The sequence below is a fragment of the Oncorhynchus mykiss genome, chromosome 27, assembly GCF_013265735.2.
Source record: "Oncorhynchus mykiss isolate Arlee chromosome 27, USDA_OmykA_1.1, whole genome shotgun sequence".
In the NCBI taxonomy this organism is placed as follows: Eukaryota; Metazoa; Chordata; class Actinopteri; order Salmoniformes; family Salmonidae; genus Oncorhynchus; species Oncorhynchus mykiss.
In genome coordinates this window covers 22,456,478-22,479,358 of record NC_048591.1, presented here as the reverse complement: position 1 = coordinate 22,479,358, position 22,881 = coordinate 22,456,478, and the positions used below count along the sequence as shown (strand labels likewise).

Here is a 22,881-nt window from a genome sequence, read left to right as displayed (position 1 = left end):
TATAGTTTAAGAAATTTGTGGAGTGGTTGAAAATTGAATTTTAATGACTCTGACCTAAGTGTATGTAAACTTCCGACTTCAACTGTGTATGTAATAAATAAATACACACACACAATACTGTGAATAAAAGAAAACACTGATGATACCACAAACATGAGTCACGTAGCAAAAAAATGTAACTCCTTTATTTGGACTGTCTATCTGATCAATGCTCTATTTCAGATTATTCAAACAATGTGTGACAGTAAAAAAGTAGAGTGTGTAAGCATGGGATGCAAAATGTTCATTCATAAAACATTAGAAAAATGTTTGGGGAGTCCGAATTAAATATAAATTGTACAAGACAGAGATGCAAAAAAAAAAAAAGCCTACAACGTACTGCTTATTTATTATGCCAGGCAGGGACATTGACCACGTCTGACAGACCACTGGAGAGAAGGAGTCTCATGTATGACAGGCTGGCTATGTACCTCATAATTCTGCGTGGCATGTGAAAATAAAGCCAGACTCATGAAGTGCACTTTCTAACCCATTTCACTGGAATGTAAACATGGGGGTAAACATATTTCTTGGCCAGTTGTTAGTGTTAGGCTAGACTCAAACTCACATATTATGGCTCAGATTGGCCATTTCATCCCTCTCTGCATCCTAAACCCCTGGCATGAACAGACTCAATTTAGCCTGGCCTAAAGAACTAAGCCTTTTCTACAAGTGGACTGGCTACCTCCTAAATGGAGGACTTACTTCGGGTGCCATTGTATGCATTGAGAGAAATTACAACCTGAGCCATATTACATGTCATGCTAGTATGAATGTATTATCAGTTTAATAGCTTAGATTGAGATCATTGGTTGCCTATCTGAATCTGAAATTTGTGAACATTTTTTTAAACCATTCGACTCTCTTAGTGAGCATGAATCTATTCATAAAGTCAGATCTATCCAAGAGCCAGCTCAGAGGAAAACCATGACGACTAGGACACTACTCTGGCTCAATAGCCAATCAGAGAGAGAGAGGAAGCTGTCACTGTGCAATTCAGGTGATATCAACGGTCTATCAGCCTGCTGCATCTGACAGTTCAAACAAGGCCAGGCAATATCAGTCTTCTCGTCATTCAAAAACTTCAGGAGCACAGAGCAGAGGGTACAACAACATACCCTCATACGGGTCTCACTCACTAGACACTAGTATCTAGTCTAGTGAGAATGATGATTACAGCAAGTAGATAAGCAGCTGAGGGGGTAAAAGGCATCTGTCATTCTCTACCCAGCTAGCTCACGTGTTAGAAGGCTTAGCTACGCGCTTTAGGCCTTACATATTGAGGAGACAGTATATTAATGAGCACTGAAGTGCCAACAGTCATTTTCAGACCCATCATTACACATCACAGAACATGAAATGGGCACTCCCAGAGGGAGGTAAACAGTGCTATTAGGAGGTATCAACATTGAACAGTCCCATCATCTCTGCTCTCTGGAGGATTTGTAGACATTGAGCACTACTGTGACTGCAACACTGCCCTCTCTCAATATCTACAACAATCGTTCAATTAGTGTGGGGGAAAACATGCAATTATAGGAAAAAAGGACAAGTTATAAATATTAAGGGAGGGTAGTAAAAAAAAAGTGGAAAAGTCAAGCTTGTAAATAACCATGTTTACTAAACAAATAGACCAGCCATGGCTCTGCAGAAATAAAATGCGAATGGATATCCCTGCCACGTGATGCAACCAAAAGGTGATCCAAACGTTAAGACCATATACATACATGCACCTCCGCTCTGCCACATTCAAAGACAGAGGTTGTATAGGAGTTTCTGATTCAACACTGATACCACAAAATAAATGTTAGGGTTTTACAATTGGAACACAAAGAGATCCAAACAGGACATATTTCAAGCACCTTAAAAGGTTAGCCAGAATAGATTCCCACCCTACGCTTTCTTACAGTTGCACCGGGGTCGGACAGGCTTCCTGTTTAGATTAAGACACCGCGGAGCCGGTGTGAGATGTTGCTTGGAAAACGTACCTCAAACCAGGGATGAGAAATGCGTTGTACACCGAATTGTCCCATTATCCCAACTGTTACACCGGGAATATTGAACGACTGCTAGTTTCATCCTTGTGGTAGGTAGCAGAAGCCACAGCAGCCAGTTTGGAATGGCAGTGTCAGCCAATCAGCTCCATTGTTGTTCAACGTGACATGCCAGTCCATAATGGCTGTTGTGGCTACTGAGGGCGAAAACGGCAGTTTACTTAAAAACTAGCAGTCGTTCAATATTCTAGATGTAACATTTGAGATAATGAGCCAATTCGGAGTACAAACGCATTTCTCATCCCTGGATTGAGGTACGTTTTCCGAGCCATAGATGTCTTAATCTGTCATCTTAAACTATATGTAAGCGTAGGGTCAAATCTATTCTGGCTACTTAAAAATTATGATTCATCAAATCTCTACACTGGCCATGTTGAGGAGAGGGCAGGGTGAGGGGGTGGGTACTGGTTCATTCTGAGAGGCAGAGACAGCGCTTCCTTTGCATTTTTCAGAGCCAATCATAAATGGGACCTCAGGGTAGAAACGGAATTCATTAAGGTTCCTCACACAGCATAACATAGTGAGATAACTACTTGAAAACAGATGCACCAACAGCTCCCCTCTTGGAATTGTTTTTTTTCTCCATTTTCTTTACCAATGCAATTTCTCACTCAGGCCCCACATAGAACAAACCTCATCAGCCCTTATTCAACCCTGTGGGGTTTGCCTCGGCGCTTAACTTGCAAATGAGATGCATCATCATTTTTGTAGTAGGGAACAAAATATCAATGCAGACAAGTTCCAGCCGACACGTTACCTTCAAACAATTACCATGTATACTGTCACATTGGCCACTCCAAAAATCATTCTAACATAGGGATTCACACAGAGCCCTTCTCTTTGGCCTAGTAGAGGTGGAGAGGTGTCAGAGCCAGTAATACCCATGTTGGGGGTAAACCCATGCTGGGTACGTGAGGGGAATGAGCCAGGGTGTTGGGTGTCTCTACGTATAGGGCCTAACTAGCTCTGGCTGTAGCTGGGTAGGGTGGTTGTGTAGACAGCTGTAGTTGTGTTTTAGAATCAGAACAGCGCTACAGGCTGGTCGTGTGTGATTAATCACTGTTCTAGTTCCCAATTCCACAGAGTGTGTGGGAGGCCAAGTGCCTTACTCCTGGTCGGGAGACCCTGGTGGTACAGTTACAGTATCTGGGGGTGAGAGGCGTGGCTCTGCGTGTTTCTGGGAGGAAAAGGGGAGAAACCTGTAATATAGAACACCCTTAAGACAGCACCAATCCTCCATTTTCCTCTCAAAGCTCAACAATCTGAGCCTCATTCTGCTCGTTTTAATGTCACAGTCCTGCAGAAGACATTGAGCATGTTGCACAAGTAACCTCTTCTCCCTCCTGTAATATAATAGTCATCTGTATTCCATTTATAATAAACTTACTTAAGTATAATAAAGTAGAAAAATATCAGAGAACATATACAGTTGTCGTTTTGTAGTGACCATTTTGCTTTGTTTTTTAAGCATATATTTTTGTGCTGGGCAAGAGAAACTGAACAGGCCTCAGTTGAAGTGAAGTGTCGGTTTGGTTTCTTCTTTTCACTGCTTTTATTTTCAAATTGTTGATGTTCGGTCAATTCCATCTACAGGAAGGAGGATTGGGAAGAAATTTAGAATAGATACAAAATGTATTATTTTTTCATTTTGATTTCATATCGTAACTTTATTTCACTCTCTGCCAAATACAAACTATTCAACAAGATCAGAAAATTCCAATGAACCTAAATGTGGTTTTAAATATCAGTGTCATAACACTTCCAGGAAGTTGGATGTGGGAGTGTAAGACGTGTGTTTCGACTCACCTCCTAAGGCATGCTCTGTCATACTGAGGCACAGTGACTCCAGCGTGGGGTTGATCTCCAGGTCTGCACCTGGAACTTGGCATTCTGGGAGACGAGACACAGGTCACTCAGTTACCCCGCTTGTGTGTGTACTATATCTGGACCATAAATCACTTTTTTTTTTAACTGACAGATGCATTAGATATGGAGCCGTGTGAATGCGGTTTGTAGGGCGATGTGTGTGGGATGTGTAAGCTGCCGTAAAATTGGGTTTAGAAGGCTGTGTGGGTGAAATGCATAAAGACCATGTATGATTGGGTTTGGAAGGAGATATCGCTGGGATATAAAAGGAAATGTGAATGAAGGTTGTAGTGACACATGCATGTGTATGTGTAAAAAGACAATGGGAATAGAGATTGAAGCAAGGTGTGACTAGTATGTGTAAAAAGACAGTGGGAATAGAGATTGAAGCAAGGTGTGACTAGTATGTGTAAAAAGACAGTGGGAATAGAGATTGAAGCAAGGTGTGACTAGTATGTGTAAAAGACAGTGGGAATAGAGATTGAAGCAAGGTGTGACTAGTATGTGTAAAAGACAGTAGGAATAGAGATTGAAGCAAGGTGTAACTAGTATGTGTAAAAAGACAGTGGGAATAGAGATTGAAGCAAGGTGTGACTAGTATGTGTAAAAGACAATGGGAATAGAGATTGAAGCAAGGTGTAACTAGTATGTGTAAAAAGACAGTGGGAATAGAGATTGAAGCAAGGTGTAACTAGTATGTGTAAAAAGACAGTGGGAATAGAGATTGAAGCAAGGTGTGACTAGTATGTGTAAAAGACAGTAGGAATAGAGATTGAAGCAAGGTGTGACTAGTATGTGTAAAAAGACAGTGGGAATAGAGATTGAAGCAAGGTGTGACTAGTATGTGTAAAAGACAGTGGGAATAGAGATTGAAGCAAGGTGTGACTAGTATGTGTAAAAGACAGTGGGAATAGAGATTGAAGCAAGGTGTGACTAGTATGTGTAAAAAGACAGTGGGAATAGAGATTGAAGCAAGGTGTGACTAGTATGTGTAAAAGACAGTAGGAATAGAGATTGAAGCAAGGTGTGACTAGTATGTGTAAAAGACAGTGGGAATAGAGATTGAAGCAAGGTGTGACTAGTATGTGTAAAAAGACAGTAGGAATAGAGATTGAAGCAAGGTGTGGATGGTATGTGTAAGACATTGTATATGATGTTTAGAAGAGGTTGTGGTAATGTTTGGGAAGGGGGTGCTATAGGATCCTACCGTGCTGCTGGAACAGGAGCATGGTTTGCGGGGAGGTGTGGACAGGGAGTGAGTGGGTTCGTTGCACGGAGCTGCGACTCTGGCTTGGCATGCTGTTGCTGCCCCCAGGGTTGGCAAACCACAGGTTCTACAGGGACAACAGAACATCTCTCAACACAAACATGCCACTCATCCTATATGTTCTACACCGTGTTAGTCTTCCCAGCACGATGACTACAAAGAGACTCTTCCAGCTATGATAATGAACCAATGCATATCAAAATGCAGTGCCTAACCCAAGTGTTTCCCTGGGTATTGCATTGATTAAACTGTCAGCACTTTCTGTGGTTGCACTTGTTAATCTGTCAAAACAAATGTTGTCTAAGGAAAGTTCATCACCCTGTGGGTATAATAACGTGTAGATCAATAGAATAATGTTAAATCTAATGTTGGCTAACTAGCTGTAGCCCTCAATGAAAAATACTTCTTAGAAAATAATTTATCTTGTGAATGAATCTGACTTTCCTATAAATGAAGTTCAGTGGGTGTATCCCATGCCAACAGGCTATATGACATATGATCCCATCCTATGACTGACCTGTCTGCCCTGGCCTGGCAGTGTGGGGCTGGTGAGGGTGTGGCGTGGGGAGGCAACCCCAATGCCACCTGGACTCAGGAGCCCCATGCGCCCGGCAGGGAGGCCACGAGGGGGCATCTGGAATGCCCTCTGCCCCCTACGTGCCAGACCCCCAGCACTCACAGAGCCTGCTGTGGGGAGGGAGTTGGAACCATATGCCCAGCTAGAGGAGGCAGAGAGAAAAGTCATAAGACAGAGCCCTGGGGGAAATCCAGCTAGAGGAGGCAGAGAGAGAACCTGGACAAACTGCATACTAAAGTAGCAGAGAGAGAGAGAACCTGGACAAACTGCATACTAAAGTAGCAGAGAGAGCATGGCACAAAAACTCAGCTGCCATGACAGGAGAGTGATAGATTAAAAGGAGAAGATAAGTTCAGTGGTCTTACCCTTTCTGTCGGTACACAGGCATGTCCAGCATGGCTTTCCTTGGGAACAAGCGGAGCAGCTTGAGAACCTGCTGCTTCCAGGAGACCAGCCTCTTCCTCTGAGTCTCTGTGAAAGCCTGAGAGACAGAGACAAGAGAAAACGGTAAGAGACAGACAGAGATAGTGATAGAGAGAGGGTGAGCGAGAGTGAGGTAAAAGAGGGAGAGGTAAGAGAGTGAGCGGTAGAGAGAGGACATAGCAGCAAAAAACACAAAACCCATTCCATTACTTTCTTAGTGCAGTGAAAGTTATCTTTACAACATACCGTTGAGAGTAGCATTACGTGTTGTTACACGTTGTTTGCAGCCTTGTCACATTTTAAACTACCAGCTGGCTGAATGTGACAAAGTTTAAATGTATTTATTTTATAGATGTGGTTTTGCGCAGTCTCACCTCATGTGTCAGACATTTCTCAATGAGCTGCAGGTAACAGCTGATATTCTCCTCGTCCGGCCTGGACACCAGTAGCTGAGTGCACACTGCAACACATGGACAGGAGGTTCACACAATACCAACACACACAAACCCTCCAAAACTAATTCCAAACAAAACACACATCTCACATCCACAACAACCAAGAGCAACATTTGTCCAAATGCACGATATACAGTGCATTCGGAAAGTATTCAGACTCCTTGACTTTTTCCACATTTTGTTACGTTACAGCCTTATTCTAAAATGTTTTTTCCCCCTCAATCTAAACAAAATACCCCATAATGACAAAGCAAAAACAGGCTTAGAAATCTTAGAAAAGCTTAGAAATTACGAAGACACACACCCTCCCACAAAAAAATATTACCTTTACATACAGTTGAAGTAGGAAGTTTTTCCAACCACTCCACAAATGTATTGTTAACGAACTATAGTTTCGATTAGGACATCTACTTTGTGCATGACAAGTCATTTTTCAAACAATTGTTTACAGACAGATTATTTCACTATCACAATTCCAGTGGGTCAGAAGTTTACATACACTAAGTTGACTGTGCCTTTAAACAGCTTGGAAAATTCCAGAAAAGGATGTCATGGCTTTAGAAGCTTCTGATAGGCTAATCGACATCATTTGAGACAATTGGAGGTGAACCTGTGGATGCATTTCAAGGCCTACCATCAAACTCAGTGCCTCTTTGCTTGACATCATGGGAAAATCAAAAGAAATCAGCCAAGACCTCAGAAAAAACATTGTAGACCTCCACAAGTCTGGTTCATCCTTGGGAGCAATTTCCAAACGCCTGAAGGTACCACGATCATCTGTACAAACAATAGTAGGCAAGTATAAACACCATGGGACCACACAGCTATCACACCGCTCAGGAAGGAGACGCGTTCTGTCTCCTAGAGATGAACGTACGTTGGTGCGAAAAATGCACATCAATCCCAGAGCAACAGCAAAGGACCTTGTGACGATGCTGGAGGGAACCGGTACAAAAGTATCTATATCCGACAGAACCTGAAAGGCCGCTCAGCAAGGAAGAAGCCACTGCTCCAAAACCGCCATAAAAAAGCCAGACTACGGTTTGAAACTGCACATGGGGACAAAGATTGTACTTTTTAGAGAAATGTCCTCTGGTCTGATGAAACAAAAATGGAACTGTTTGGCATTAATGACCATCGTTATGTTTGGAGGAAAAGGGGGAGACTTGCAAGCCGAGGAACACCCTCCCAACCGTGAAGCACAGGGGTGAAAGCATCATGTTGTGGGAGTGCTTTGCTCCAGGAGGGACTGGTACACATCAAAAAATAGATGGCATCACGAGGAAAGAAAATATGTGGATTTGTTGAAGAAACACCTCAAGACATGACTCAGGAAGTTAAAGCTTGGTCGCAAATAGGTCTTCCAAATGGACAATGATCCCAAGCATACTCACAAAGTTATGGCAAAATGGCTTAAGGACAACAAAGTCAAGGTATTGGGGTGGCCATCACAAAGCCCTGACCTCAATCCTATAGAAGATTTGTGGGCAGAACTGAAAAAGCATGTGCGAGCAAGGAGCCCTACAAACCTGACTCTGTTACACCAGCTCTTGTCAGGAGGAATGGGCCAAAATTCACCCAACTTATTGTGGGAAGCTTGTGGAATGCTACCCGAAACATTTGATCAAAGTTAAACAACTTAAAGGCAATGCTACCAAATACTAATTGAGCGTATGTAAACTTCTGACCGACTGGGAATGTGATGAAAGAAATGAAAGCTGAAATAATTCTCTCTACTATTATTCTGACATTTCACATTCTTAAAATAAAGTGGTGTTCCTAGCTGACCTAAGACAAGGAATTTTTACTAGGATTAAATGTCAGGAATTCTGAAAAACTGAGTTTAAATGTATTTGGCCAAGGTGTATGTAAACTTCCGACTTCAACTGTAAGTAGTCAGACCCTTTCCTGAGTACTTTGTTGAAGCACCTTTGGCAGCGATTACAGCCTCGAGTCTTCTTGGGTATGACTCTACAAGCTTGGCACACTTGTATTTGGGGAGTTTCTTCCATTCTTCTCTGCAGATGCTCTCAAGCTCTGTCAGGTTGGATGGGAAGCGTCGCTGCAAAGCTATTTTCTCCAGAGATGTTCGAGTCCGGGCTCTGGCTGGGCCACTCAACGACATTCAGAGACTTGTCCCGAAGCCACTCCTGCGTTGTCTTGGCTGTGTGCTTAGGGTTGTTGTCCTGTTGGAAGGTGAACCTTCGCCCCCAGTATGAGGTCTTGAGCGCTCTGGAGCAAGTTTTCATCAAGGATCTCTGTACTTTGCACCGTTCCTTTTCCCCCCTCAATCCTGACTAGACTCCCAGTCGCTGCCGCTGAAAAACATCCCCACAGCATGATGCTGCCACCACCATGCTTCACCATTGGGATTGTGCCTGGTTTCCTCCAGATGTGACACGTGGCATTCAGGACAAAGAGTTCAATCTTGGTTTCATCAGACCAGAGAATCTTGTTTGTCATGGTCAGAGTCTTTTAGGTGCCTTTCGCAAACTCAAAGCAGGCTGTCATGTGCCTTTTACTGAGGAGTGTCTTCCGTATGGCCACTCTACCATAAAGGCCTGATTGGTGGAGTGGTGCAGAGATGGTTGTCCTTTTGGAAATTTCTCCCATCTCCACAGAGGAGCTCTGTCAGACTGACCATCAGGTTCTTGGTCACCTCCCTGACCAAGGCCCTTCTCTCCCAATTGCTCAGTTTGGCCAGGCTGCCAGCTCTAGGTTGGTTGTTCTATACTTCTTCCATTTAAGAATGATGGAAGCCAATGTGTTCTTGTGGACCGTTAATGCTGCAGACATTTTTTGGAAGCCTTCTCCAGATCTGTCCCTCAAAACAATCCTGTCTCAGAGCTCTATGGACAATTCCTCCAACTTCATGGCTTAGCTTTTGCTCTGACTGCACTCTCAACTGTGGGACCTTATATAGACAGGTGTGTGCCTTTCCAAATCATGTTCAATCAATTCAATTTACCATAGGTCGACTCCAATCAAGCTGTAGAAACATCTCAAGGAAGATCAATGGCAACAGGATGCACCTGAGCTCAACTTCGAGTCTCATAACAAAGGGTCTGAATACTTATATAAATAAGGTGTATGTTTCTTTATTTTTAATATAGTTGCTAAAACGTATAAAACCTATTTTCGCTTTGGGCTATTGTGTGTAGATTGATGAGGAACATTTTTATTTAATCAATTTTAGAATAAGGATGTAACGTAACAAAATGTGGAACAGTCAAGGGGTCTGAATACTTTCTGAATGCACTGTACAGTCGTGGGAAAAGATTTGAGAATGACACAAATATTAATTTTCACAAAGTCTGCTGCCTCAGTTTGTATGATGGCAATTTGCATATACTCCAGAATGTTATGAGTGATCAGATTAATTGCAATTCATTGCAAAGTCCCTCTTTGCCATGCAAATTAACTGAATCCCCCAAAACATTTCCACTGCATTTCAGCCCTGCCACACATTATGTCAGTGATTCTCTCGTTAACACAGGTGTGAGTGTTGACGAGGCCAGGGCTGGAGATCACTCTGTCATGCTGATTGAGTTCGAATAACAGAATGGAAGCTTCAAAAGGAGGGTGGTGCTTGGAATCATTATTCTTCCTCTGTCAACCATGGTTATCTGCAAGGAAACACATGCTGTCATCATTGCTTTGAACAAAAAGGGCTTCACAGGCAAGGATATTGCTGCCAGTAAGATTGCACCTAAATCAACCATTTATCAGATCATCAAGAACTTCAAGGAGAGCGGTTCAATTGTTGTGAAGGCTTCAGGGCACCCAAGAAAGTCCAGCAAGCGCCAGGACCGTCTCCTAAATTTGATTCAGCTGCGGGATCGGGGCACCACCATCACCACCAGAGCATGCTCAGGAGTGGCAGCAGGCAGGTGTGAGTGCATCTGCAGGCACAGTGAGGCGAAGACTTTTGGAGGATGGCCTAGTGTCAAGAATGGCAGCAAAGAATGCACTTCTCTCCAGGAAAAACATCAGGGACAGACTGATATTCTGCAAAAGGTATAGGGATTGGACTACTGAGGACTGGGGTAAAGTAATTTTCTCTGATGAATCCCCTTTCCGATTGTTTGGGGTAGCCGGAAAAATGCTTGTCCGGAGAAGACAAGGTGAGCACTACCATCAGTCCTGTGTCATGCCAACAGTAAAGCATCCTGAGATCATTCATGTGTGAGGTTGCTTCTCAGCCAAGGGAGTGGGCTCACTCACAATTTTGCCTAAGAACACAGCCATGAATAAAGAATGGTACCAACACATACTCCGAGAGCAACTTCTCCCAACCATCCAGGAAGTTTGGTGACGAACAATGCCTTTTCCAGCATGATGGAGCACCTTGCCATAAGGCAAATGTGATAACTAAGTGGCTCGGGGAACAAAACATCGATATTTTGGGTCCATGGCCAGGAAACTCCCCAGACCTTAATCCCATTGAGAACTTGTGGTCAATTCTCAAGAGGCGGGTGGAAAAACAAAAACCCACAAATTCTGACAAACTCCAAGCATCGATTATGCAAGAATGGGCTGCCATCAGTCAGGATGTGGCCCAGAAGTTAATTGACAGCATGCCGGGGTGGATTGCAGAGGTCTTGAAAAAGAAGGGTCAACACTGCAAATATTGACTCTTTGCATCCTCTTCATGTAATTCTCAATAAAAGCCTTTGACACTTGTGAAATGCTTGTAATTATACTTCAGTATTCCATAGTAACATCTGACAAAAGACACTGAAGCAGCAAACTTTGTGGAAATGAATATGTGTCATTCTCAAAACTTTTGGCCATGACTGTCCACGTACTCAGCCCTGTAAAAGCCTTTTTCCTCTCTTACCTTTACCCATGACACGCGTGAACTGCCCAGCAATGTCGCCGTCTGAGATGGGTGTGGCTGAGGACTCTCCGTCGCAGGGAGGGGGGTTGTGGGGCTGGAAGCCCTCCTGGGCCAGGTCCTTGTCCTCCCCAGGGTTGGTGTGGTCTGAGGGGGATCCACTCCCCTCCATATCTCTGTGGGAAACATTGGGAGGGCTGTAGCTGTAGACCTTGATAGGGGTGGTGATAATCTGCTGTAGTTCCTGTAGGGCGTTACGCAGGTTGCCCCCCTCCAATATATCCTGTTGGATCAATCATAGCATTATCTTATTAGCAAAGCGGTCTTGAAGTGTGACAGGAAATGTTCACGGAACTTGCTGGTTAACTTTTAATTGAAAGAAAATGTGAGTCGTATCATATCTAAAATATTGGTGATAATTATAGTGGATATGTTCATTCACATTTAATTGGATTTCTCCATATAAGCCACAGGGATCCAAATGGAAACTAACAGTTAAGTTGTTCAGAACAGCATGCCTATCATGAGATAAAAGTGAATCTGAACTGCTTTTAAAAAAATAGTGATGACAGTATGTGATTAACCTTCTCTAAAGACTTGAGAACGCTTGGCCTCTCCCGTAGCTTCTGGACACTCAGGGCTATCTTGTGCCGCGCACCTTTGGTCACATTCTGGAAGACGACAAAGAGTTAACAAAAGGAGGAATCATTGCTCACAGAAACATGGACATCCAGATATCCAGTTACTAAATAACACTTCTGATCACCATCTGTTTCATTAAAGCTATGGAGCAGAGCCAAGACGTTTATCTGTGCTGGGGAGGCTGTGTATAACTGTATAACTCTATGCAGCGATGATTAATTTCATGGCTCATTGAGGTATCACTATGCTGGACAAAAAGTGGGCCGTATCTATTCAACACTGATGAGGAGGGCAGGGGAAAGAGAGGACTAACGAGAGAAGCTGACCAACCTGTGACAAACGATGACAAACCTGTGACTCCAGGTGGTGCTCTGTCAGAATCATCATCTCCTCATAAGTCATCTGGGAGAAAAGTGCTGCGTACTTATGAAGACGGAGGCTCTTCAGCCACATGGGCACATCTGAAACAGAAAGTACAAAAACAACATGCTCAGAAGTTATTCTTCTCCTGCTGAGTCCTTGTAACTCTAGTCCATGAACAATGAGAAAGATAGAACTCTAACGAATATTATACAACAGGTGGGTCTAATCCTGAATGCTGATTGGTTAAAACAGCATTCCAGGCAGTGTCTATTCCACAAGTTGCCACCGGCTAAAATCTATGACATCAAAATGCCTATTTACTCTGTTCCACCTGACTAATCCAATGTGTCATCAGCCCAGCCAGGCAACTTAGAAACTTGATCTCCACTATAAAAAGTATCAAGACCTTATCTCACATTTCTTTAAGACTAACGTAGTTTTCCACAGCGGAGATTTGTATAAACATTGCTGTCTGTCTCTCCGACATTTACGACATTGTTTCAATATTCAAATTGAATCTCCTGTTGTCCCATACTAATGAACGAGTCGGGAGTCGACGAGACAGACAGGCAGAGTTTCTCAGCCAGTCGAAATGGTGAATTAGCTGGCATCATTTTTATGGATATATACAAAAGAATGTCAATTGAAAAAAGGTAAAACAAAACGCAGCTAATTTGCAGTCTTTTCAGCTTCAGCTTGAAGTGATTGTGTTACTGTAGCTGCGTTGTTAGCTAGCTCCTCTGAACAGTGTCCTGATGAGTAAGCACATTTTCTATGCCAGGTGAAATTGTGCCTCATTAGCTCATTGTTATGGATACAGTGCCCTGCGAAAGTATTCGGCCCCCTTGAACTTTGCGACCTTTTGGCACATTTCAGGCTTCAAACATAAAGATATAAAACTGTATTTTTTTGTGAAGAATCAACAACAAGTGGGACACAATCATGAAGTGGAACGACATTTATTGGATATTTCAAACGTTTTGAACAAATCAAAAACTGAAAAATTGGGCGTGCAAAATTATTCAGCCCCTTTACTTTCAGTGCAGCAAACTCTCTCCAGAAGTTCAGTGAGGATCTCTGAATGATCCAATGTTGACCTAAATGACTAATGATGATAAATACAATCCACCTGTGTGTAATCAAGTCTCCGTATAAATGCACCTGCACTGTGATAGTCTCAGAGGTCCGTTAAAAGCGCAGAGAGCATCATGAAGAACAAGGAACACACCAGGCAGGTCCGAGATACTGTTGTGAAGAAGTTTAAAGCCGGATTTGGATACAAAAAGATTTCCCAAGCTTTAAACATCCCAAGGAGCACTGTGCAAGCGATAATATTGAAATGGAAGGAGTATCAGACCACTGCAAATCTACCAAGACCTGGCCGTCCCTCTAAACTTTCAGCTCATACAAGGAGAAGACTGATCAGAGATGCAGCCAAGAGGCCCATGATCACTCTGGATGAACTGCAGAGATCTACAGCTGAGGTGGGAGACTCTGTCCATAGGACAACAATCAGTCGTATATTGCACAAATCTGGCCTTTATGGAAGAGTGGCAAGAAGAAAGCCATTTCTTAAAGATATCCATAAAAAGTGTTGTTTAAAGTTTGCCACAAGCCACCTGGAAGACACACCAAACATGTGGAAGAAGGTGCTCTGGTCAGATGAAACCAAAATTTAACTTTTTGGCAACAATGCAAAACGTTATGTTTGGCGTAAAAGCAACACTGCTCATCACTCTGAACACACCATCCCCACTGTCAAACATGGTGGTGGCAGCATCATGGTTTGGGCCTGCTTTTCTTCAGCAGGGACAGGGAAGATGGTTAAAATTGATGGGAAGATGGATGGAGCCAAATACAGGACCATTCTGGAAGAAACCTTGATGGAGTCTGCAAAAGACCTGAGACTGGGACGGAGATTTGTCTTCCAACAAGACAATGATCCAAAACATAAAGCAAAATCTACAATGGAATGGTTCAAAAATAAACATATCCAGGTGTTAGAATGGCAAAGTCAAAGTCCAGACCTGAATCCAATCGAGAATCTGTGGAAAGAACTGAAAACTGCTGTTCACAAATGCTCTCCATCCAACCTCACTGAGCTCGAGCTGTTTTGCAAGGAGGAATGGGAAAAAATGTCAGTCTCTCGATGTGCAAAACTGATAGAGACATACCCCAAGCGACTTACAGCTGTAATCGCAGCAAAAGGTGGCGCTACAAAGTATTAACTTAAGGGGGCTGAATAATTTTGCACGCCCAATTTTTCAGTTTTTGATTTGTTAAAAAAGTTTGAAATATCCAATAAATGTCGTTCCACTTCATGATTGTGTCCCACTTGTTGTTGATTCTTCACAAAAAAATACAGTTTTATATCTTTATGTTTGAAGCCTGAAATGTGGCAAAAGGTTGCAAAGTTCAAGGGGGCCGAATACTTCCGCAAGGCACTGTATATCCAAATAAATGGCACTATTAAACAGCTTAAACAAATGCAAATACTTTGCTGTTATTCTGGCTGACTATGTTAGCCGTAGTTGGCTAGCTAGCAAGCAAGGGATAAATACGTTGCCAGCCCGTATGGCAATGGAACATTTAGAACGAACGACTGGGTCGCGTCCATTGATACAGAACAAAAAGACAATGACTGGGTCGCGTCTTCAGCAACCATAGATTTGTGTCGGGACTATATATTGTGGAAGGATGAAATAGTATGAATAAATGAATCTAAATAATGTTTTTCATGAAAATATGTCACTCATTATTTGAATATGTTGGTAACACGTTGTATAAAAGTGATAATGCCCTCAAAGCCGGTGTTTGGAGACTAACAACACCTGTGCCAATATATCCTCCAAACACTGGCTTCTCAGGTATTATCACTTAAATAGATACTGCTCTGGAATGCTTGACGTATCCGTGCAGTGCATGTCAACATAAACACTTTAGATGTATTAGTTGGAGAACGCTGTCCTAATTCATTTTCATGGACATCTGGAGCACACGCAAACAAAAAAAACTGAAACACGAGGGGAGACCAAAAAAATAACATCCCACTGACTGGGCAATTCAACCATCGCCAAGTGCAGTAGCCATTGGCATGTCATGGCTTTTGTTGTTGGTATTTCACTCTGGCAATGTGACCGACCCTGGCCTGTTGTTGGCTTTGAACCCCTGGCGTATTATGGTTGACCTGACCTTTCATGCCACTGCCATCCTCCTGGAAGGTGTTTCTGGAGCCCTGGTCCTCAGTCTGCTCGCTGCCTGAGGATGCCACACTACTCTGGGGGGACAGGGGGGCATGGTCAAAGGCCTGTCGCCCCCCCAGGTCATCCTGGCTCAGCCAATCTGCGCCACAGACCTGGGAATTGGAAGGGATTAGGGACGAGGACCTCTTCAGAGGACTGGGCTGGCCCATCTGACCCATGCCTGGCAGGGGACACAGTAGGGTCAGGATGTTAGAGACAATCACAGTAAACCATCCCTTTAATGAAGGCTAGGCCTAAACAGAGAGATTCTTTAGATGTGACAATCATTACAAAGATCACAGACTAAATAGTTGATTAATAGCATGATTACATAACCACATGAAGAAAAAGTTGTATTGTATCTCGGTTATGTTTAGCATATTCCTATTCACCCCAACAACACGTCCTTGCTCTCCCTCAGTCTGTCTTGGTAGGAGATATGAACCACTGACCTGCATTGTTGCTATTTATGGGTGAGGGCATCCCACCCTGGAAAGACATGTGTCCGTTCTGCCCTGCAGGGGAGGAGCTAGAGGAGGGGGGCTTGTCCAGCCAGCCATGGCCAGGGTCCAGGACCTCTGCTGAGCCCGGCCACTCATCTGAGCCCTGGCGGGGGTGGTAGGGGCCAGAGGGGGGCCGGGAGGGTGCAGGGTAGCCGCTGGAGAGGTGCTCCTCCAGGTGGTTGAGCCACATGGCCAACGAGGTGCGGTCGTCCAGGGTGGTGGCCGGGTGGATGAGGGCGTAGGACAGCAGCTGTCTACTCTCTTCCACAAACAGACTGCTCTCGATGGTGTGGCTCAGCACCTTCTGCAGCAGCTTCATGTACTCACACTTGGCCTCGCTGTTGCGGGGCTGCAGCAGGGGCAGGTGGGACAGCAGCAGGGACACCGCCTTTTCCATGGGTTCCAGGTGCCACTGGCTCACAATGTCTGGAGAGGTGAAGGACAGAGGGGCAATTGTTTACAAGTAAAATACATTTTTACAGGTTGTAGGTCTATTTGTTACATGGTTTTTACACCATAAGATAGGGTACACCGGTAATACAATATGACTAATCCAATAGGGTTTCAAATGTGTTCTTCAGAAATCTGCAGTTATTAGCTACCTGCATTGTTGGCCTCAGCCTCCAGGATGTGGATCTCAGTGCAGTCTGCCAGCCAGTGCTCCAGGCAGATGTGCAGGAAGCGGGCCTGGGTACGAGATGCTCTCTTCAGCAGGGACAACAGCGCCACCGTCTGCTCACACTCGTTCCAGCCCTTGAACCAGTCCGTCAGGATGCCCACCTGGTCTCGGAACATCATGGCGCGTTGCCAACAGGAAGGGGGGCAGGAATATGTGGGTGGGGGTTAGGGGGAAGACTGCTTGCACACACACAGGTTCACTCTGGCCCCGCTCAGTGGCTGCTTTTACACAACAGTCCTGGGATCCCCTCAAAGTGGAGAGAGGGGCCCTCACATGGTTCAGATGCAGGAGATGGGGGTGCTGAGGGGAGGGCTGGGAGAGGGTGTGTTAAATCCAGCTGGCTGTGTCTTAGACAGGAGGGTTCTCTCTCAGGTGCATCAGTATCAGCATCATCCAAATCCTAACAAATCAACGGAAAGGAAAACTACATAAGATACACTGAACAAAAATATAAACATGTAAAATGTTGGTCCCATGTTTCATGAGCTGAAATAAAAGATCCCAGAAATTGTTCATACTCACAAAAATAGTATTTCTCTCAGATTGTGCACACATTTGTTTACATTCCTGTTAATGAGCATTTGTCCTTTGCCAAGATAATCCACCCACCTGACCGGTGTGGCATATCAAGAATCTGATTAAACAGCATGATCATTACACTGGTGCACCTTGTGCTGGGGACAATGAAAGGCCACTAAAAATGTGCAGTTGTCACAACACAATGCCACAGATGTCTCAAGTTGATTGACATGCAGACTGCAGGAATGTCTACCAGAGCTGTTGGTGCCAGAGAATTTAATGTTCATTTCTCTATCATAAGCCACCTCCAATGTTGTTTTAGAGAATTTGGCAGTACGTCCAACCAGCCTCACAACTGCAGCCCACATGTATGGTGTCTTGTGGGCAAGCGGTTTGCTGTCAACATTGTGACCAGAGTGCCTCATGGTGGCGGTGGGGTTATGGTATAGGCTGGCATTAGCTACGGACAACGAACATAATGCTTAAAAAAAAAATACAGTAATGAGATCCTGAGGCCCATTTTTTAAACGGTATCTGTGACCAACAGATGCCCATCTAAATTCAGTCATGTGAAATCCATATATTAGAGCCTAGTAATTGTATTTCAATTGACTGATTTCCTCATATGAACTGTAACTCAGTAAAATCTTAGAAATTGCATGTTGCGTTTCTATTTTTGTTCAGTATAATTTAACTAGGAATTTGATGCTAGTACTGAACCCTGATCATGACGATGAAATCCCAATACCAGAAATGCTGTTCATGCAATAAATTGAACTAACCAATATTAACATGGTGGCATGACTACTATAGACCACAGGCTTAAGTCAGGGCAGTCTACAGTTGTGGACAGGTGTATTTTATACTGATAACAAGTTCAAACAGGTGCCATTAATACAGTTAACGGGTGGAGGACAGAGGAGCCTCTTAAAGAAGAAGTTACAGATCTGTGAGAGCCAGAAATCTTGCTTGTTTGTAGGTGACCAAATACTTATTTTCCACCATAATTTGCAAATAAATTTATTAAAAATCCTACAATGTGATTTTCTCATTTTGTCTGTCATAGTTTAAGTGTACCTATGATGAACATTACAGGCATCTCATCTTTTTAAGTGGGAGAACTTGCACAATTGGTGGCTGACTAAATACTTTTTTGCCCCACTATGTTTTTTTAAATTCAGTACATGAGAATTTTTGCGCAAATGTGAGTGCACTAATGTGCACTAAGTCATCATGCACAGCCTTTCATCCACAAGTCAGTTTTGATGGAAACAAACTGGTGGGGAAAAGTGCATATTTTTTATGCATAATTTATAATATTCACATGAAAATCTGTCACAAATTGGATGGAAGCCTAGCTACTGTTCACTTTAAAATGTATGTCAAACAAAAAACAATGATTGCAAAGTAAAACAAAACATACACAATGACTACTTTAACAATTTCAACAGAAAATGTTACTAAAACACAATTACTTGACGAATAGAATGACGGCACAAACAGTCATTATGTTAACAAATGTTGCATATGCACTATTCTTCATCAAAAGAAACTGCGGCCCTCTCGTGACCGCGAAGATTAAAAAAAATTTGAAAAGTACATTTCCTGCAATTCTGTACATTTTTCCATGGGGCATAGAGAAAAAGATGACATTTTAAAGCAAGTTTGTTGCAATCCTACACATTTTGCCATGGAGCACAAAGAAGGTTTAGCAATTTTATAACTTGTGTCATGCAATTCTACTTATTATGCCCTAGGGCGGAGAGAAAAATGAGCAGTTTTACAACTAACTCACTGCAATTCTAAACATGTTGCCATAGGGTGGAGGCAAATGTTTGCTGTTTTTAATATGATAACTAATGGGCCCTACCCCGGTCGGTATTTCGACAACGCTTACTACAAGTTTAGATAGCTAGCCACTAGACTAATTTACCAATCTAAAAACATTTTGTTGACATGGGCGGGCTAATTGAGTGACTGCTGATGCACAACCAAATTTCAAAATTGCACCTTGTGAATTATATTATTCTTCCAACAGTAAGTTGAGACCCCGACTGAGTAACTAATTTTATTTTATTATTTAAATTGGTCTGCAGGCCTACAAACAGGGGGGGCCATGCGCACCAGTTGCCCATCCCTGATCTAGGCTACACGTGTGCTCTAGCCAACAGCTCGCAGAAGGCGCTATTAGCTAGAGTGCACGTGCCAATACCAGAGTGGGCACATGCTATATAAAGCATAACAAATTTGTGAGGAAAATAATCAGTAAAGTTGAAAATATGATGGAAACACATTTATCTTGTATTTTTTATTCCTTACATGAAAAAAAAATAACTTTTGTGGTAAAATGATGTGCACTACCTCATCATCATCACGTACTGCTTTCAAATCGGCAACAAGTCAATTTGATGGAAACATCTTGTAAAATGTGCATAGTTTTTATGCTCATTTTAGAATATTCACATGAAACTTTTGCCAATTGGATGGAAACCTAGCTAGTGTCACTCTGTTACCGTGGAATTGCCAGAGTAAAGATGGTCTCTGTACAACATGCTAATATTTAGGCCAGCTAATCATAATGCAGGATAATCAGCTTCATGGTGCAGTGAAAGTAGAGCACATTATTGCCAGCATCATCACTTCAGCATCAACACAGAGAACTTCCATGCAGTATGCATGCACATTTCTATTGACCATTCAGCCAACATCTGTGAATGTTTGATAGGCCTAGATGTTGGCTTTAACTGCCCAGTCAATGCATGAGTTTGTTTGACTTGAAGCAAAAAACAAAGACTACATTATCTCCTTGCAATCTACATGGCTGTTATATAGTCTTAGAACAATAAATACTAAGTGATGACTTGCAATAGAGCTTGTTACAGGGTAAAGTAATGGTGTCACAGGTTGCCAATAGGCCATGGCATGATCAATCAAATCTGAAACAGTCATCCAACCATCCCAGTACTGCAATGACCACCTTAAGTTGTGGGTATAGAACTTGCAATGCCTAGTTGTTATGTTTCATTTACATAAATAGAACTAGCCTGGTCTAATAGGCTAGACTTAACATAGTAAACTTGAATCCGGGCACTCAAACTACCATAATATGTTATGTTTGGTATGGTTACACCAGACAGATGTTAACTTATGGTAAAAACGAAAGTAGGGTGGTTGTCGTGGGGTGGGCGTATAACGAGAACGTCTAGCAACCCAAAGGTTACAAGTTGGAATCTCTTCTCTGACAACTTTTTAGCTACTTTGTAACTACTTAGCTAACCCTTCCCCTAACCTTAACCCTTTAACTCCTAAACCCTAGCTAACGTTAGCCACCTAACCAGAATTCATAAGATATTGTACGTTTTTGCAAATTCGTAAAATATATACGAATTGTAATTCGTAACGTATCATACGAAATGGATGTTAGACATCCACAAATTAATACATACCATACGAAACGTGACATTTCATACTAAATGGAGTGTCTCGGATTTACGCACAGAATAATACGTACGAATAAGCGTTGAGACCAGCCAGCATCCTATAGATATTTGTCCAAGTTTTAAAAAACAGAACGTAACGTTAGTAGCTAAATTCTGGCCAGGATGGTCTGTATTAGTAGTAACTAGCTAACAAATATAAGGGGTATGTTATTCTAACTAGGCTAACGTTCGCGTAAGACAGTCCAGAAACAAGGGCCTGTCTACAGAGCTAACGTTACTCATCTACGTTAGCTAGTTTGTTGGTAGACGTAGCAAGTTTGCCAGTAACTATGTCAAACGTAGCTAGTTAACGTCAACTCGCAGCCTTACCTATGCAAGTTAGCTTGCTAGCTACGTTTGACCAGGTCATACGTGTAGCTAGCTAAGCTAGTTGGTCAGAAAACGTAAAAACAAACCTGTGTGACAACGGTGACGTTTCCAGGGTACGGCTTTTACCAGGGTGTATTTGATGAGCTGGGGGGCAGTCAGCTAGCTAAAAAACTAGCACCAGGCCTTCACCGTGTAAATTGATGGGGGATTCAGGAATGGTAACGTTACTGTTTTTCAGTAGCGACGTTGCTGTTGGAATGTCTCTCTATTTTTCATCTCGTAAAACGACATTTGAGTCCTCGCGTTGCAAAGGTCCTCCATGGTCCATGTAGAAAAAAACACGTCAGATTACTTACATTATATCCACATCCCATTCTCCAACCTCTAGCGGTTGGTTTGTTTACCTTCTTTGTAAATTGTCACTTGTTAGCTAAAGTAGCAGGCAGCTATTGCTTCATTTATAAACGCTGGATGAGACGAAGATTTCGATCCAACAGTTGTCGTTGGTTGCTTTGAAAATAATGATTTTCTGATTATTTCAAATATAACATTTAAAACAGTCTAGCTATGTACAACATGTTTATTTGAACACAGAGAAATAGGGAAAGTACGCTTGGCTCAATCTAGCTAGCCAACTTCGATTCAGATTTGACGCAACGTCGGAGACCAACGTAATGGCGTTTGGGCGGGGTAAACAAAGAGAAAAGTCCTCCATCTAGTGGATTAAACGCAAACACCCACACCACTACTAAACTGAAGTTGATCAATATGATCACAGAGTATACATTATATTGACCAGATACTCAAGTGGCCACTCTAACAATGGAAATAAATAAAATGGAAGGCAGTCGGGAGGAGGCAAGATCAGGTGGGACGATTCTAGCCAATGAAAGTGCAGACGCGTGTGAACAACAGGCACTCCGATATAAAGTGTTTTTTCTCAAAGTTGCCGGCATATTACGTGTCCTACTTATTTCAGTACAGTTGTAACAACCTAACCATTACGAAACTTCTATTCGATCAAATAAGCCACGCGTAGCAAATAATCCATGCAATGTTTGTTGCCCAAATTCAACATCCTCATGACCTCCATACAAAAACACCACCTGCGGGAGAAGCGAGATTTTGGGCCCATTATCCCTCTCGCTTCTTCTCTTCCTCTTTGATATGATGCATAGCTGCTGTCAAACCAAGCACCCCGCACATTCAAATTCAACTCCTTAGTCTCAAACATATTTGGATTGATTGCATTTGATCTGTTAGATTCACGTTTGAGGAATGAAGATAGAAATGACAGAGGACACAGACAGTGCCTTGGCAAATTTGCCGTTTCTTGAAATAAAGGCTGAAAACACTGATGTAGAATTAATCACAATATCAAAGAATGCTCAGCTTTCTCTGACTGCACCCATTAAACACATTTGAAAAGAGAATATCACTTTGTTATTTTATCTTGTTGCAACACTAAATATTTTGGTTATTTTTGTATTTAACTAGGCACGTCAGTTAAGAACACATTTTTGTTTACAGTGATGGCCTAGGAACAGTGGGTTAACTGCCTTGTTCAGAGGTAGAACGACAGACGTTTACCTTGTCAGCTAAGGAT

The 22,881-nt window shown here is 42.7% G+C and overlaps 1 protein-coding gene across 2 annotated transcripts; it reads right to left on the bottom strand.

Moving 5' to 3' along the window:
- Nucleotides 1-158: 158 nt before the first annotated feature.
- Nucleotides 159-22,094, bottom strand: LOC110507785 (protein Smaug homolog 2). 2 transcript variants are annotated; one of them, XM_021588018.2, is made up of 13 exons: nt 21,362-22,094; nt 16,871-17,347; nt 16,218-16,694; nt 15,716-15,946; nt 12,491-12,621; nt 12,103-12,189; nt 11,522-11,801; nt 6,601-6,686; nt 6,169-6,284; nt 5,744-5,945; nt 5,167-5,293; nt 3,900-3,983; nt 159-3,680 (listed from the first exon to the last, which is right to left on the bottom strand). In XM_021588018.2, the coding sequence occupies exons 2-13, from the start codon at nt 17,064-17,066 to the stop codon at nt 3,652-3,654; spliced, it is 2,046 nt and encodes a 681-aa protein (XP_021443693.2). In that variant the 5' UTR covers nt 17,067-17,347; nt 21,362-22,094; the 3' UTR covers nt 159-3,651. The 2 variants fall into 2 exon arrangements, with proteins under 2 accessions (XP_021443693.2, XP_021443694.2); XM_021588019.2 differs by having other exon boundaries at nt 12,512-12,621.
- Nucleotides 22,095-22,881: the final 787 nt, after the last annotated feature.

What these genes read in the sequence shown, in the direction of transcription:
- LOC110507785 (XM_021588018.2), bottom strand. Translation starts at nt 17,066, where the DNA reads ATGATGTTCCGAGACCAGGTGGGCATCCTGACGGACTGGTTCAAGGGC. An exon ending in CATAAATAGCAACAATGCAG is followed by an intron (nt 15,947 to 16,217) that starts GTCAGTGGTTCA and finishes GTCCCCTGCCAG; the next exon opens with GCATGGGTCAGATGGGCCAG. An exon ending in GACAGAGCATGCCTTAGGAG is followed by an intron (nt 3,681 to 3,899) that starts GTGAGTCGAAAC and finishes TCCTTCCTGTAG; the next exon opens with ATGGAATTGACCGAACATCA.